The 16,317-nt window shown below is 35.4% G+C and overlaps 1 protein-coding gene across 39 annotated transcripts in view; it reads right to left on the reverse strand.

Moving 5' to 3' along the window:
- PTPRD (protein tyrosine phosphatase receptor type D) overlaps nt 1–16,317 on the reverse strand; it is a 1,218,182-nt gene that overhangs the window by 83,768 nt on the left and 1,118,097 nt on the right. For 24 of the 39 annotated variants that reach the window (XM_068927738.1, XM_068927755.1, XM_068927750.1 and 21 more), the window contains 4 exons: nt 14,610–14,819; nt 11,875–12,035; nt 5,897–5,911; nt 3,674–3,786 (listed from right to left, as the gene is read on the reverse strand). In XM_068927738.1, the coding sequence (XP_068783839.1) occupies nt 3,674–3,786; nt 5,897–5,911; nt 11,875–12,035; nt 14,610–14,819 (499 nt within the window). The remainder of the gene's footprint in view (nt 1–3,673; nt 3,787–5,896; nt 5,912–11,874; nt 12,036–14,609; nt 14,820–16,317) is intronic. The other 15 variants (XM_068927756.1, XM_068927777.1, XM_068927752.1 and 12 more) reach the window with 1 other exon arrangement.

Genomic DNA, 16,317 nt, shown 5'->3' on the forward strand with positions numbered 1-16,317 from the left:
CTTAATTATTCCCCCTTTCCTTCTCTACCCTTAGCCTCCCATGTGGCTTATTGACTTGTAAAATTTGCATGCTAGGTTAATGAATTTAATCCTATATTTTGTAGAAAACTGCAGAATGGGAGGAAGGTGGATGACCTTGCTGCAGCCACCCCACCTCCAGAAGAATAACAGACTTATAAACAAAATCCCTTATGCTACTGAGAGATTGGGTATTTTCATACTTACTCAAAGAAAACTTGGCACAGTTGTGACCCACTCACTGGCATATAGGCTTATGTAACAACTATACACTTTTTGGGAAACATATATGGATATAGGATCTTGTTCTCAGAAGAAGAACAGTGGGCTATTCCAAATGTCAAGATAAAATGTCAAATTTATCTGTGGAGTTACTCCATCCACTGAGGAGTAAAGCTAGAGATGAATTTGACCCTTCATGGACAAAGTAAGATAAAAAATAATTTAGGTAAGTAACAGATAAGTGAGGAATGCAGTTCTTTATTTGCAAGGCGAGAAAAAATGATAGAAAAGCAAGAGATTTACTGTTCTAGTAGTTCTGAATTAATTTTTATTACATCTTCATACTGAGTCAGCAATTTCATGACTAGTACAACCTAACTGCCAAAATAAATGCTCTGACATCAACAAAGATAAAATATTGCTTTCCCACAATTTCTTTCAAACAGTTATATCTAAACTGTAAACATCTGTATTAGCAATGTTTTGTACCTGTGACTAGAAAATCAAATATACCACAACAGGAGAGTTGTTTTCAAAGGATTAAAGCTCATGACAACCTTGCCTTTGAGGGAAGCGTTTTATTTATCTCTCCCAATGAAAATGGGTAACCTAAATACATCAATGTAATGTAAATTTTTCTCCCCTATTAGTTCACATTTTGTATTCTTTATATATATATATATGTATGTTTACTGGAAGCAATGGTGTGCCTGGAAAGCCTGTGGATGCTTCCACAGTCTAAATATATACTTTATAATAATGATGTCAAATCATCTGTCCTGGTGGAGTTGTACTGACTTGTTGTACACTGACTATTAAAGTACATTCACTACTCTGTCATTTAATTCATCTGTTGGCAAAAGTGTTCAGAAATGGCAGCATTCTGCAGAGTAGATAGCAGGCTACTGTATGTGGGTGATATATCTCAGTTAAAAAAAAAAAAAACACAAAATTAGTCCCCCTCCCCCTAAACCCACCAACACCAACTCCTTCTCTCAACTGCCTGATTTGCTCAACTGCTGGCTGCTTTTTTCAAAAGGAAGAAAACTTTACAGCCCCCCCCCCCCCCCCGCTGGGAATAAAAGAACCACCACAGAAAAAACAACAAAACTGGTATGCTGAATGTAGAGCCTTTCTGTATTTCCTCTCTCTGGCTTTGTCTGGAATGATATTTCATGATACTGGGTGGAGCTGGATAAATATTCCAGCAGAACCTAAGTGCCTAAGTTAAATTCCACTCAAATCATCTGAATACACAACAAAGACTCTCTGCCGGACTTCTTAAATTACAGGGTAGTCCTAATTGAAGTTAATAAAATGAGTTTCTGCTTCTAATAGCATGGAATTTTATCTGGACCTCACTGAGGCTAAAATTTCATCCTAAGAACTACTAATTAGCAAATATTGAATAGCAAGACAAATCTCCTGGGGTAGGAATTTTCTCTCTGATATTTATTTGCATGCTGAATAATATAATGGCCTGATCTTAGACTAGCAGTCTTAGGTGCTACAACAGTAGAAAAAGAGGATCATAAATTCATTTCTGTTCTATATCTTTTTGTGAGATTTGTAAACCTTCAATTACAAAAAGGTTTACTTCCCAGGAAGACACCTCATAATACAAATGAATCGCAGATGCTCTGCTCAACTAGCTTCACAGAAAACTGCCAACTTTACGGACAAACTATAGTACTGCAAAGAAAGGTACACATCTATTCCTCTCCAGTTCTTTTCAGATTAATGAAGTGGAATTGCAGCAGCTGAAAGGGCCATTTAAAGGAAATGTTACTAAGAACTGGCAGAATTTTTTCTTCACTTGTTCTATTTTAATATATGACAAACAATAAAAGAACAGGTAAGACCCCACATTTAAACATACAGATATCAGAAAATGATCCTTATATACCTCACTATTAAGTCGTCCACATTTCTCAGTATACTATTAATGACTTGCTTTGGGTATAAATTAACCTGTAAGAACTGTCATTTTTTATTTTCACATTTTAAACATTTGTATGTATACTTCTATCTCTGTAGAAAACGTTAAGACTTAGTGATGAAACTGTTAAGTAACTTAGGAAAACTTTGGTAAGCAAGTGTGAGTCCACATTAATGTTCAGAAGCACAATTTTGAATCAAATCTTTCAAATATTTTCATTTACTGCACTTGGGTTCATGTCATGGGGAGGTTCCAGGACACATTGATCAAATTCCTGTATTCAGATGAAACTAAATGAGAAGATGTGCTCTACAAACACACCTAATGAGCTCCAAATGCTAAAGAGCATTCAGTCTACCAAAACAGAGTAGAGCAAATCTGAGGTAAGCCTCAAGCCTCCAAACTCTTCCCCCTTCACCCCTGCCTGTGGATGTCGGGGCTTAAGCCTCACCTGCGTTTTTCTGCAGATCCACTCCTATAGAGGCAACACCATCCTAATGTACTTTGTTTAAAAGATCAGAAAGAGATTTGCTAGCTCAGTTAACCCCTTTGTAATATTTTCATATCTTCTTCAGTAAATCTCTCAAAATCTCAAATATTTAATTTCCTGCCTTTACAAGCCTGAACTGATTATTATTAGTACTAGTATTAGTATTATTGTGTTCGGTGTAATAAATTTGACACACACAATGCTCTGGACAAATCATGAAGATTTGATAGGTAATTACCATTAGAGTGGAGCCCCATGCAATCAGATAACAAGACTACTAGAATACATCATGATCAAAATAAAGACAACTTTAAAAATAAAATGTCAACTCATAGAAACTAATACTATTTTAGATATTTCTCTCCTGCTGTTTCTTGACTATTGAAGATAATTGCTTTAAGAAAACAATGCTTAACAAATAAAAGAAGAAAATAGGAAACAAAAGATTCTGCAGGGCATTATTTCTACCTTGCTGGATTATTGACATATTAATATGTCCTTTGAATCTAACATACAGCCTGATATGAAAAGATAACACTGTTTGTCTAGCTAATATTCCTTTTCTGCATTGTACATTTGCAATGCAGTGAAACTTTCAGTGGTACTGATGGACTCCTTGATAATGCAGTAGATATGAGGGAAGCTTATTTACAAAGACAGAGCCATAAATATACTGCTAATAATGGAGAGATATACTTTCCCAATAATATCTTCTAATACTCCTAGGTTTAACTTGCAATCGGAGAACATAAAACATCTACAGAAAACATGCAACTTTTTGGGTATTCTTCATAAGAACTATAACTTTGTTTCACATAGGATTTTCCTTTACATAAAGAAATTAAAGATTTTACCTCTAAAACTAGGAAAGAAATACGTTGTGTGAAATCTCATAAACAGTCAAAACGTATTTCTTTAAACAATCAGCCTTTCTGCTCTCTAATAGCACCGCTGTTCATAGTCTGTCATCACGTAGCTCTCAGTGAAGGATTACTCCTTCTTACCTGGAGTTTGAAAATTAAGGCGTCGCAGCTCCACTGGGTCTGTGGGATGGTGGGAGGGAACCTCCTTGTTGTTGGGTATGCTGCTCTTTCTAGAGTCAGATTCAGCCCTCTTCCTGCGTGGAGAAAGTGAATGCATGTAAATACAGAGCTGAGTTCTTGACTATACAAATACAGGGACCTGAGTCTTTAGCCATTATAGTCTAAAAGTGAGATGCTTCTTTCTGAAAGACTATTTGATCCAGTGTAAAGGTAAAATAATTACGCATGGTGGGTAGGGCAGGTGCAATTTGCAGAGGTAGGAGGAATTCAAATATAAAAATGTCAGCGGGAAAATTATTGCATTCTGCAATAGACTGATCTTCTAGATCATCATTTGAGGCCTCAGCATAATGAACTGTTACAAGATAGAACATGAAACTTAAAAATTCCACACCATCTCTATTTGGAAAGCTAGCTAGCTATAGCTTTATTAAATACAGTTACTTAAATCTTCAGGAGGCAATTAAAAAACAATATGCAAAGTTGTTATCACTGAATACTTCATATTTTATATAACACAGCTCTGAATTGCTTTATAACAAATAACTTGCATTCTTTAGGCATTTCCAAGATGACAGAGAACAATACAGAAGACTTGTTTTCCTGATTCCTTTCTAGGAAATATGAATCTGCTCTGCTGTATTTCATTTCTGCAAGAGGTGCATTACACAGCCTTCATGCATCTGATCACACCTACATATTCAAGGCTCAGATTTTATCTGAATGCTTCTGACCAAACTAAGCTACATTTGCTGTGAAATTTTATTATTCTTGTCAATCTGTATAGAGAATTGGAGTCCATATCTGTTCTGATTCTGAGTGCTCTGGTTAAATGGACTCCCACTATTTGAGAGTATCATTTTCTGCTGTCAAATACATAGAACTATATTACACGCAGAATATCTATGACTTTTCCTTTTCCTTAAAGAATTTGGAAATTTAATTCTTCAATTCTTCATTACTTATTCTCTGTGAGTTCCTGAGTGAAAATGCAAAATGGTTGATATTCTTCATGTAATACAAAATGAAGGTACGGAAAGCTGCAAAGAGATAGTTTTCAGAAAATAAAACTGAGATTATTTGAAGGGTTACTATAGCTAAATCTTTTTCAGGTGTCCTGTGTTTTGTCTAATATCTCACTACTGTTTTTTTTTTCCCCCCTAACTGACTCATAATGTAGCTGTGCTAAATCCCTTATTATTCCCTCTTAAAAATGCTCCAATTGACTTCCCAGGGCTCTTGAAACGCTGAACACCTGTTGGTAGTTAGTGACAGTTCCATAACGCTGAAGATTTCAAAGTCTGTGCACAGAAGCCAAACAACAACATGGTTGCAGGAACATGTTGCTTGAAAGCCACTGGTTCCATGACTTGATGGAAAAAAAAAAGTGCTACAAAAATACTCTGTTTGTCCTCTGGTAAATTCCTCGTACCTGTGTTACCTCCTCTTTAGAGAGGCTATGCAGATTTAGACTTGATTCTCCTGTCTTTTACTCTTTTTTAATTATTATGGAAGGACTCCTTTGCAATTCTTTCTTAACTTTTGAGCTATCACCTTAGCACAACTCCTTACTATGCTTTCTTTTCAAGTGAAGGTGTGCAATGGCTCCTTCTATTTTTAATAAGTACTTTTATCTCTATTTCTTAGTCCTGAAATTTAGGGACAAGTGGAACTGCCCATTTACCTTTTTTCCACACATAGCTCTGCCAGTGCAACTCATTAGTGGGCAGCAAAACTTGCTATTCATATATTAAAAGCACTAAAATGTCTTCTAATCATACACATGAATATTTTGAACATTTGCTACAGAACAATGAAAGGGCTTATTATTTACTATTATACTTAGGAACATTCTGGCTTTTGTAGCTTTCCAGACCACACAGACATCACAATTGTTTGATTATTTGATGGTTATGGGACATGAAGAAAAATCCAATAAGGAAAAATGAGTCTCTTGAAAATGTACCTCATGCAAATACAAAAAGCCGCAGTGAAACTTGGCTACCTCACTTTTCAGTGTTGTAAACAACAAAAAATATCTGAAACAAACACTTCGAGGTTGCTTTCACGTTACATACTTTACTGCCTACATTATTTGAGATTGATAGACATTCTGTTTTAGATCATTATCATGATAAATGTCTTTTTTCTCTTTTTGGAGGGTGATTACTTTTCACTTCTCACCTGTCAGGTTTACTGCTCCATTTTAATGCGGCAAAGAGGGGAAAAAAGGTTAAATGTTAGTTGATCAACAGCAAAAAGAGTAACCATGACAGCAGGAGATGCAAGAAATGTTGTCTTACAGTGAAGATATTTAACTAACAGAAATTAGGAAATGACAGTTCATCAAAACAATTAATGCTTTGCCATTAATGGAGAATAAATGGAGGACACAAGGTTAAGTTCAAAGAGAACCTTCCGCTGCTGAAGAAAACATTTCTGTGTTAATCTCATATATCCTTTTAGCTATTGTCCACAAAATAATGTCTCCTCAAATTCTAACCAGTAAGATAATGGAGAATGCATATATAATTTCAGCTATCAAAGTTAACATTTCATGGGTAAAAACTCTATCTGAGGTGTAGAGAAATCTTTAGGTTGAAGAGTTTTTAAAATAAATTTCTAGAGCGAGGAGGGGATGGAGATGAGGGAGAAAGGCAAGGGAAGAACAAGGCTAAATACATGAACTAGTCTAAGACTTGAATCAAGTTAAAGAAAAAAAAAGTATCTACCTTTTAAGTCTATTTTACAAAACCAGGCAATAAAATGGCAGAAATTATTTTTAAAGGTGCCTTGACAAGTAAGGTTATCATTAATTCTTCCCCAGTGAACTATTAAATACCTTTTTAGCTTTAGGGAGAATAGCACATGCTAGAGATCTACAGTGATCTGTACAGATCTGTGGTGTTCTATGATCTATAAAGATAAGCTGAACAGGGAAAACAGATTATTAGCTCCTGTCAACGGGTTCTACTACGCACAAGAACTATAAATACAGATTTTTGTCCGTATAGCTTTCTATTGACCATAATAACAATGGGTGCTATGATTTTTTAATCAGGAATCTGGAATGACACTATTACTCACATGCTGTGATAAAGTCTTTATAGTGCCTTTCACCATCACTGAACATTTCTCTCACCGTGATTTTTGTGCTTTTTAAATATCTCTCTGTTTTTTCCTTTAAAAGCACATTTTTTTGTTATAGCTCAAGATTCAGGACCCAAAGTTCAGTAAGTTCAAAAGATTTAAGCTAAGGTTCCTCTCTTCTGAACCAAATAAAAAAGCTGCACTTCGTATAAGTAAATAAGATAACGCATGTCAAAAAACTTTCACTTCTTTGCTCTAAAAATGGAATAAAACTTCACAAACAACACTAACTCAAGAAAGACTTGTAACGAGCAACATTTCATCTTACATTAATGATAGGCTGAAGTTAGAGAATCTGTGATTTCTTAAAAATAGGGAAAACAGCCACAGAAATTCAATAGTTGTAAAAAGAAAACCAAAAAATGGTGCTTCAGACATATATGGTGTCTTTTTAGTTTGGCAGACTCTGAGACGCACTGAACATTTTTGATCTCTTTAACATTCATTAATTGGTTTCCTTATCACCTAAATCCAGTATAATTGAACATACACAATACATTCAGCAGTGAGTCAAGGACTTACTGTGGGTTAGCCTAAGCCATAGGGTGCAGCAGGGGATCAAAAACAAAAACAAAAACAGCCGGGGATATAAACTAACAGTCATTGTAATAGTTAGGTATTGCCTCTAAGGGAGACGTAGCCTGCACCAGCTCTATATCTAGTTAAGTGTTTGCCTTTGTTTGAGATTTTGGATATATTTCTTACTATCTCATATATTTTACTCCATGCTTGAATTAGAAAAAATTATACTTTCTTCAAGGCAGAAATATGACCAAAAATAAAGTTACATTTAGTTAACTTACTTGTATCCCCACATTGGAAGGTTCAGATTTCAGTCTAAACCCTCCACCCTGCAATGATTAGCTCCCTTCATTAAGACTGAAGAATGGTATCACTGCTCCAGTGAAGGAAAATACTGAACTGGTCACTGGCGAGGCCAGTTCAGTTCGCTAAGACATCATTGCTGAAACATAGAAAATTCAACCTAAACTGAAGAAAAAGCTTTTTTATTGTGAAGGTGGTCAAACATTGGAATAGTCTTCCCAGAGAGGTTGTGGAGTCTCCATCCTTGGAGATATATTCCCACCCTGACTGGACAGGGTCCTGGGCAGCCTGCTTTGAGCAGAGGGTTGGAGTAGGTCTCCAGGGATCTCCAGAGGTGCTTGCCAGCCTCTGTGACTCTGTGATTATGTGGTTCTGCAAACTCTTCCACACTCAGCCCATTAATCAGCCTCAGTCGTATTGGATATTATATTGCAGCCCTATCCAAAGACAACAAAAGGTACTGCTCAGGATTTTTCCCATCCATTTCTGTTAAGTACTAAACTGAAGTGACTTTTTGGCCACCTTCTGACATACGATACAAAAGCCTTTCTATGGAATATCTTTGCTTTCAGTTTTTAAGAGGGGATAATGCTGTAGCAACTGCCTACGTGTATCACATTACTAACTATTCTAACAGCTTTGGTACAAACTGACCAATAAATAATAAAGGGGTCAAAGATGCACTTCTTGTCTTTGGCTAACTTACATGCTACACAGTGACCCAGACAACTTATCCACACTGTCTGTGATAGCATCTGCTGTTTTAAATGAGGGCAAGGCTTCTCCCCTTAAGAAGACTCATCTATAAATTGCAGTCTTCCTTTCTCTATGACTGAAATTAAAATGAAAGATTAGTATGGTAAATCAGGAGATTAGCAGTCCTTGTCTGTTGGTGAAGGCTTCTATGGACAAGGGGAATTAAGCACAACCAACCATTATCTGAGTTACTACATCCTTTACACTTCAAAAAACATAGTCCTCTTCTTCCCACCCCAAATTCCCACCCTCACCTTCTCCTTTTTAATATTCCTCATACATGCGTTCTTGGATGAGGTAGGTGTCATCTATCCTTCATTTTCTCTTCTCCCCAAGATACCTGTTACATTCAATGTATTTAAGAAATATATTTCTAGAATTGCCGTCTCCATGAATATTTCTCATTTTCCTATTTTGCTATTCTATATTTTTTGGCCGTATCCAACTCCTGTAGCCATTGTAATTCCCTCTAATACAGTTAATTTGGATTATTATACTTCACTGCTTTCTCAAAATACTATGTTAAACATTCCTACTATATTGTCCAATTTTTGCTGTTCTGCAGATAGTAAAGCTATCAAACTCCTGTTGTTAGCCTGAATCTATACTCTCTAAAGGCTTCTGCATATACTCCAGAAAAAAATCCAATTATATATAACTTTTTTTTCCCTCAGAAGTGAAAGGTTCATTCGGTTTCCTTCTTAAACTGCAGGCTATTTATATCTTTTCTTTAGTTAATCTCCTGGTGGTAAAAAAATATTGCTCTAAATTCACATGTACATTACTGGTTCTATCAAACTCTGCTACTTCTCCTTTTCCACAGTTGATTTCTTTACAAAAGATTCAAAATGTGTTGATTTTTACAAAGAACGCGTTTAAAATATGTTGAATATTGTCTTCTTTAACAGCTGATTGTTTAAAAAAGCTGATTTTACTTTTTTAAAGAAATTCATCAGTTTCAGTTACTTCAACATTGTTTTCGATTTTATCGGTAGAAAGACAAAGTTTCAACTTCAAAATAAAATATTTCTCGGTTAATTCAGTGAAGAATTCCAATATTATGACTTGTTATCTTTTCCCAATAGAAAAATTCTGATCTTATCTTCATGAACTTATCTGCATTTCTCTTAATCAACTCTACCTGTGTCTTCGCTGTATACTGTTATTCCTGCATTGACCCGTTATTGCATATCACTCTTTCTGTCTCCCTGATAAAGACTAAGGTGAACTATTTTATCCATCCCTTCAGCTTCATAAGACAATTCAGATTTGTTAACATGTTACCGTCAATTCTTACATACTACTTCTGGATTTAGTGGCACATAGTCAGCCTGTCTTAATTAATGAAAATTATCTAATGGAGTAGGACCCTAGAGTAAAAAATGAATCTTCAAAATCCAGACACGTTTTCCTTACTGCAGCCCCACAATATGAATTTATTCTGTGCATTTTTAAATGCTTAAGCATTTCTAAATTACTCATCATAGTAATATATCAAAAACTGCCTCATGGAAGCAGAAAGCCAGCAGTGAGTGGTGCTTTTATTTTATTCTTTTTTAATCTTACTCATCATTCTTTTTATCTGCCTTGTGTCCCTGTCAGGTCTTATCTGTACAGATTTCTTGTGACATAAGTAAATGTATGACTTTTTAACTACGTGGGTATAATATTTTTGTGAATGTCAGAATATAATACCTTAAGCTTGACTGATACCAATTTAGATTGTTGCCATGTATTTACAAGAGCAAGTTATTCTAGTACAGGTGATCAAACACTGGTAGAACTGCAATCATTTCTCAGAGGGAATTTGCTAAAATGAGGCAGTTTAACAATTTGCACCTTATAGCTGAAATAAAGTAAAATAAATACAGACGGACGCTTGCCCAAATAGCTCTGGTACTACCAGTAAATAACAGATGGAAAATGTGTCCCCCATTTTCTATGTATGACATTGTCTTCACACTACTGATAAACAAATTTTACCTGCTCATTTGTGCAATATGCCTGTAATTTTTTGGTAATGGAATGTGAAGGTTGTAATTATGGCTCTATAAATGCAAACAAGTGCAGAAGCAGTTACACATCTGCTTTATATGCCATTGTTTGGATTTGTTTTGTAGCACGGTAGAAGTTTTACTTTTAATACTCCAAAATAGTCAGAAGAAATGAGTATTTCACTTTTAGCACATCTATAATGACCAGTTTTTGAAATAACAGACAGGCATAAACAGAGGTTCACTAGTTGTTAAACAATTAGATTGTCTGAAACAGTAGGTACTAATAGAAACCTTCAGGAGACAAAACATCTGCAAGTAACAGACCATCTACTATGCTGCTGTACGATTATGACCCTGAAGAACATTCTTATAAATGTCTGTTTGGAATCCAAAGCTCAGGTTACTTCCAGATGATTGACATTTTTTTTTACTGCTGAACAGAGAATTTCTCTTCCGAAAACCTGAAGCCAGTTGGCATGCAACTTCAGATGTTTTTGACTGTGTACACTCAGGGTAGTAAAAACATATAGGGTAATGGCTAGCAGGATTTAAATATTTTTCAGCAGGTGATAGAATTGTAGCCATTAGTTTTTGAAGACAGGCACCACTTAATGAAATTATCTCAAAAAAAAAAAAAAAAAAGGACAAGGTTCTGCATCTTTATAGTATTCTCTAATTATGCTTTATCAATATGTATTCAAAAAGTGCTTTGGGGAAAAAATCTAAATATTAAAATGATGGCTATGTTTTTGATACCATGCTTTTGATTTAGTCTCTTGGCCCCTGCATACTCATTTACATTCTAAAAGCTGTTATGTATGAATTAAGGCATTATACACAGTTTGCATCCGATAAATTCCAAGGCATAGCAAAGTCCTCTGTGTAACAGCAAACCTAATTTGAATCATGGACAGTGACAGTAGAATAAGCCAAGTTTGATCAGATTGCAAGATAAGTATAAAACAGCTACTGATGTTTCTTTAATCTTACAATTCAGGGCTTCATATTTATATAGATATGCTGCCAAACTGGGGCCAACTGTCAAAAGTAAAAACTCGAATTACTTGAGTTGAGATGAAAGTCATGTTTAACATCAAGCTGAATATAACCCCTAATGTATTACTGTTACAGTTTTAAAAATAAGACTTAAAAAGTCAAATGTGCTCATTTCGTACATACTTATATGCAAGCACATTTTATTCACAAACATATTTAAAGTGGAAAAAACATTCAAATGCAGCAATGGTAACATAATGTCATCAGCAGGAAAATGGACCCACGTGCCCACAGTTTTGGAAACTTTCAGTCAGAAATCTAGTACAATATCCGTAGTAAAAATTGTAGTACAAATTATATAGTGTGGAGCAATATCATAAAATGGCCAATACATGAGAAAGCTACACACACTGTCAAAGAACTAAAAGGAGAACTTACCTTTTATAAAGAAGTATAGCTATAACAATACAGATGATAAACACCACTGCAAGAACTGGTCCTACAACCCAAATCAAGCCTTCTTCCTCATCTGTAATTGGTTGGGGATCGAGATCCATTGACACAACAGGATCAGAGTATGGGCTGGTAGCATACATTGTCTATACAAACAAAATAAATCTTATTTAATGAAAAAGGAGTGTATTTAAAATAATAAATATCCTAGATATAAAATAATTCTATACAAAATAACGATGCCACGAACATAGCAATGAAAAAAATGCTTTTTTTTTTCAAGTCAGGCAGCATAAAAACTTGCAGACTGAATGTTGTGCTGCTATCATTATCTTTATTTTGTGCTCCACATATGAGAAGTGGTCTACAGAGAAATGAGGTGGCACAGTCCCTTCATGTGAGACTTAACAGCCTAAGCAGTGAGTGGGAAAATGTATTCGAGAATTCAAGAAACATAACCCAGGAGTTGCTCATTTTTGGATTTTGTTTTGTTTTGTTTTTTATTTCATACTGGTTTAACAGTGCTTCTTCCTGAAAAAGATATGAAAGAACAGCTATGAAAGAATGAAAATACTACAGGGTAGAAATGAAGTGGACTAAATATAAGAGTTTCCTGGAAAAGAGCCCCATGGCAACAGTAAGATGCAATTTGGGCAGAGTCAAAGGAACTGCATGCAAAATAGAATGCTCGTGCAAAAGATGGAGACTACTTAAATTTAAGACAGAAAAACAGGGAAAGCCACGGAAGAATATGAAAGGAATGTAAATATTGAAAATCTCTAAATACTCAGCCCTGGAATTAGAATTAGGAACCAACTGGAGCAGCTGAAAATCTTTATGAGTTACCGGGCTGTGTGAAGCCAGCTGGCCTAGAAAAACAGTTGCGATAAGAAGAAAATACTAACTTGTTTCTATTCCCCTCTGACCTGAGATGCATGATCCATGGCTGAGTGCAGAGCTAAAATTACAGACAGGTGGGGCTGAGCAGCCAGCCCTCTAAAAACAGATCATGTAAAGATTTCTGAGCTACGATAAAGTCAGAAGCAGAGAATGGTTTATATATAATTATTTCTTGTCTTTGCTGTGGTGTCTCTGCTGGTGGCAAAGGCGGAATAGGACTACAGTTCTGGTAAAGGACTAAAACTTGATTTAGTACTGGGTCAGGAATGCCAGCTGAGCTAGGACAAGAAAATCGGGAAAAGAAACAAGTTTTCATTTACTTCTGGGCTCTGGTCAATTCTAGGGTAAGGATTATGAAACGTAATGGCTGAGGAGCCATGCTCACACCATATTCTTAAACATGCCCCGAGCCACAACAACTGATATCAAAGCAAAAGTGTTTTACACTTAATTTAGCTTCTTTTTGGACTCTGGGCTAGCATAGAACCTGGACTTAGGGTTAGAGATAGGACCAGGACAAGAAAGGCTGAGGCACTGATGCTAACTGGTACTGAGCTAACACCTATGACAATGATGTTCCCACCGTCCCTTTTTTTAATAACCTAACATTTAAAAAGTTTGTGATCACTCTTTCTAAACTGGGAATCTCCATGTCCATTCCTTGAAATGCCTGTGCTGACTAAGATCATCTTTGTATTCAGCCTCTTCCTTTGAAGCAGGCAGAACACAATGCTACAGGACAGCAGGATCGCTTACTACCTGTTCCCTAATAAATAGAATCTTGCTTTTAATTTCTATTCTACATGTATTAATGACATTTGTTCTCTGAAGGTGAAACTTTACAGAAACTGCTGATCCATATTAGATCTTGCTGGAAGCAGTTATTTTATTTTAAAATGGAGTCATGTACACAAAAGTATACTAATCAAAACTAATTCCTCCATACGTAAGCACGGTCTTTTGAGATCAAAAAAGCAATTGTAAGGTTGCAGACCTTACACACTGGAAACATTTGACTAGAATTCAGATTATTGGCGCTACAGCTTCAAGTGGCTAATCCCAGTCAACTTAGCTGTCAGGTTTAGGAACCAGTTAGAAAGGTGCAATGTAATACTGCACTGTTTAATATTGCATGTTAAAATGTTGGTGTGTATTGTAACTGCTTTCAACAGTCCTATTTCTGTCTTTGGCTAATTACTTTTTTTTTTTTTTTTACAGTATCACACACCGATTAACTCAAGCATAAGGGGACATAAGAATAAGATGAATTACGTAAAGAGGAATGACATCTCATTACTTAGCTTACCTCAGGAATTCTCTGTATTATTGAATTATTTTTTAATTTTCTAACAATTCACTAATAAAGTTGGAAGGAGATTACTATAAATAAAGAAGCTAGGTGTGCATGTCTCTGATTCAACAGAGCTCTTCAAGAACTCTTGGTAACCAACACTGCTATTCGATGGTAGTTCAAAGGCAAAAGAGACATTGGGAAAGATGTTGCTGCGAAGTTCACACCTCAGTAACTGGGTCAATGATCTCAAATAGCACAGGCTGTAATTTGCAAAGGATTAGAACAGACCTCATAAAAGGTGATCCTTAGCCTTCTCTTACACACCTAAGCGACACACTAAGATACAAATAAAAAGGGTAACTTCAAGGAGTTAGTAGGTAATAGATGAGGAAACAGTGACTTTTGAGATACTGTGACATATGCTGTAGGAACCTGGCTTTTTTTGGGAAGTGGAATAAACATTGAAAAAATGTTTTGCTGATTATCGAAAGGTAAATTTGAGATTAAAAAGTAGTAACTAACTTACAGATTCTGAGTGCTCCATTACAGCCAAAACAAAGAAGACATATTCTTGACCGCTCTGGAGTTGCTTATTCTCAAAGCCACCATAATGTTTTTTATCCCCCAACGTGAACTCCGTAGGAAGAACTTCAAAGTGAGCTGCAATATATGGCTTTAATTCAACTTCCCTCCCAAGACGAATGCTTCTGCGTTTCCTAGATATCTCCTTAAGCAGCTTTAGAAGGAGGGGAGAGGAAAGAGAGAGAAAGCAAAATCAAAAAGATTAAGGCAACTTATTGACAATGTAATGAGAAAATTTAATTCATGGCCAGGAACTACAAAAACATAATTTCATGGGGCACATCAGTATCCCTAAATCAGTTCTTGCAAATTCTTCCAATTTCTTGCCATTCTCGTTAAGATAAGATACTAGGTTGCAGTTGCACTGCTCAGACTACAAGCATAGGTCAATTAGATCAATTTTCAGTGCCTGATACTGTTGTCTTTGCAAATAAAAAAAAATCTTTTTTTGTGTAAAATGAGTGACTGTATAATATTTTCTCCCTCCCTATGCATATGCATATGTCAGACACTTTCTTATCTACAGTTTCATGCAATGAAAGTCAGTATCTGAAATGATATATTCATTTAAAACATGCCAATACCTAACAAAATTTGAAAAAAAAATCCCAATTTGTGAATTTTAATATGTTTAGCTTTTTCTAAGAACTCTGAAATATACACAACTCAGTATAAATTAGCTAGGAGAAAATTATAAACAAATGTATACCGATAACTGTTTTTAAGAATAATAATTTTCTTTTATTTCTTTAACAGTTCTCATGAAGAATATCAAGCCCTGTGTAAATATTAATTTCCTCAAAATCTCAGAGAAACCTGATTTTGCTTTTAAACCTATTTCAGAGAGAGTAAATGGAAGCACAGAGAAGTTTATGGGAATGACATATAAGCATATCTCCCAAAGGTGGAATTCACTATCATTTTATTTGCTCAAAAACACCAAAATCAGGTGCTCCATGTTTTGTTCAACACTACACAACAGTTCAATGATGGGAATCAATAAGAAGACCCCGTGAATCGCAACACTTTTTTTTCCTACTGCTAGACTAGAAAATATTGTCTGCTACCATGCCATATATATCCCATATACACTTTTCAGTCTTAAAGTACATAACCTGTCTCTCAAAATGTAAGTTTTCCTTATCTTATTAAATATTTCCACTGATGAACAAAGCTAAAATTTACATCAGAGCATTTGCAACAAGATTAAATAGTAGCTCAAACTTGTAAAACATATATTAACTAATGAAGGAAATAAAGCTCTGCTGGTGTAATCCACTGATGAACTGCTTATTAAAGCAGACAAATGCTTATTCAATACTTTTTATCACTTCAGATATACTGGCGTTCAACAAATATTAATTTGATTTGTTTACAAGGAGCATGAACTTTTCCTGGGTGATAAGTGATGACTTCTAAGGCTACTGCACTGTTCCCTCGTTTTTCACTTATGAAACTTATTCAATGTCCTGTTGTAAGGCCAAAGAAATAGACTAAAAGTGCAACCATAAATTTTTCCAAGGTCACAAAGTTGTTTTGGGCTTTTCAGCACACAAACAGTGCTAATACAATGGATAAGCACACACTTATTCTTAGAAGACAAGTCTCCAGAGCCAGATAGATATCCATAAAAAAGGGGATTAAAATTCAAT

This window comes from Struthio camelus, chromosome Z (genome assembly GCF_040807025.1).
Source record: "Struthio camelus isolate bStrCam1 chromosome Z, bStrCam1.hap1, whole genome shotgun sequence".
NCBI lineage: Eukaryota > Metazoa > Chordata > Aves > Struthioniformes > Struthionidae > Struthio > Struthio camelus.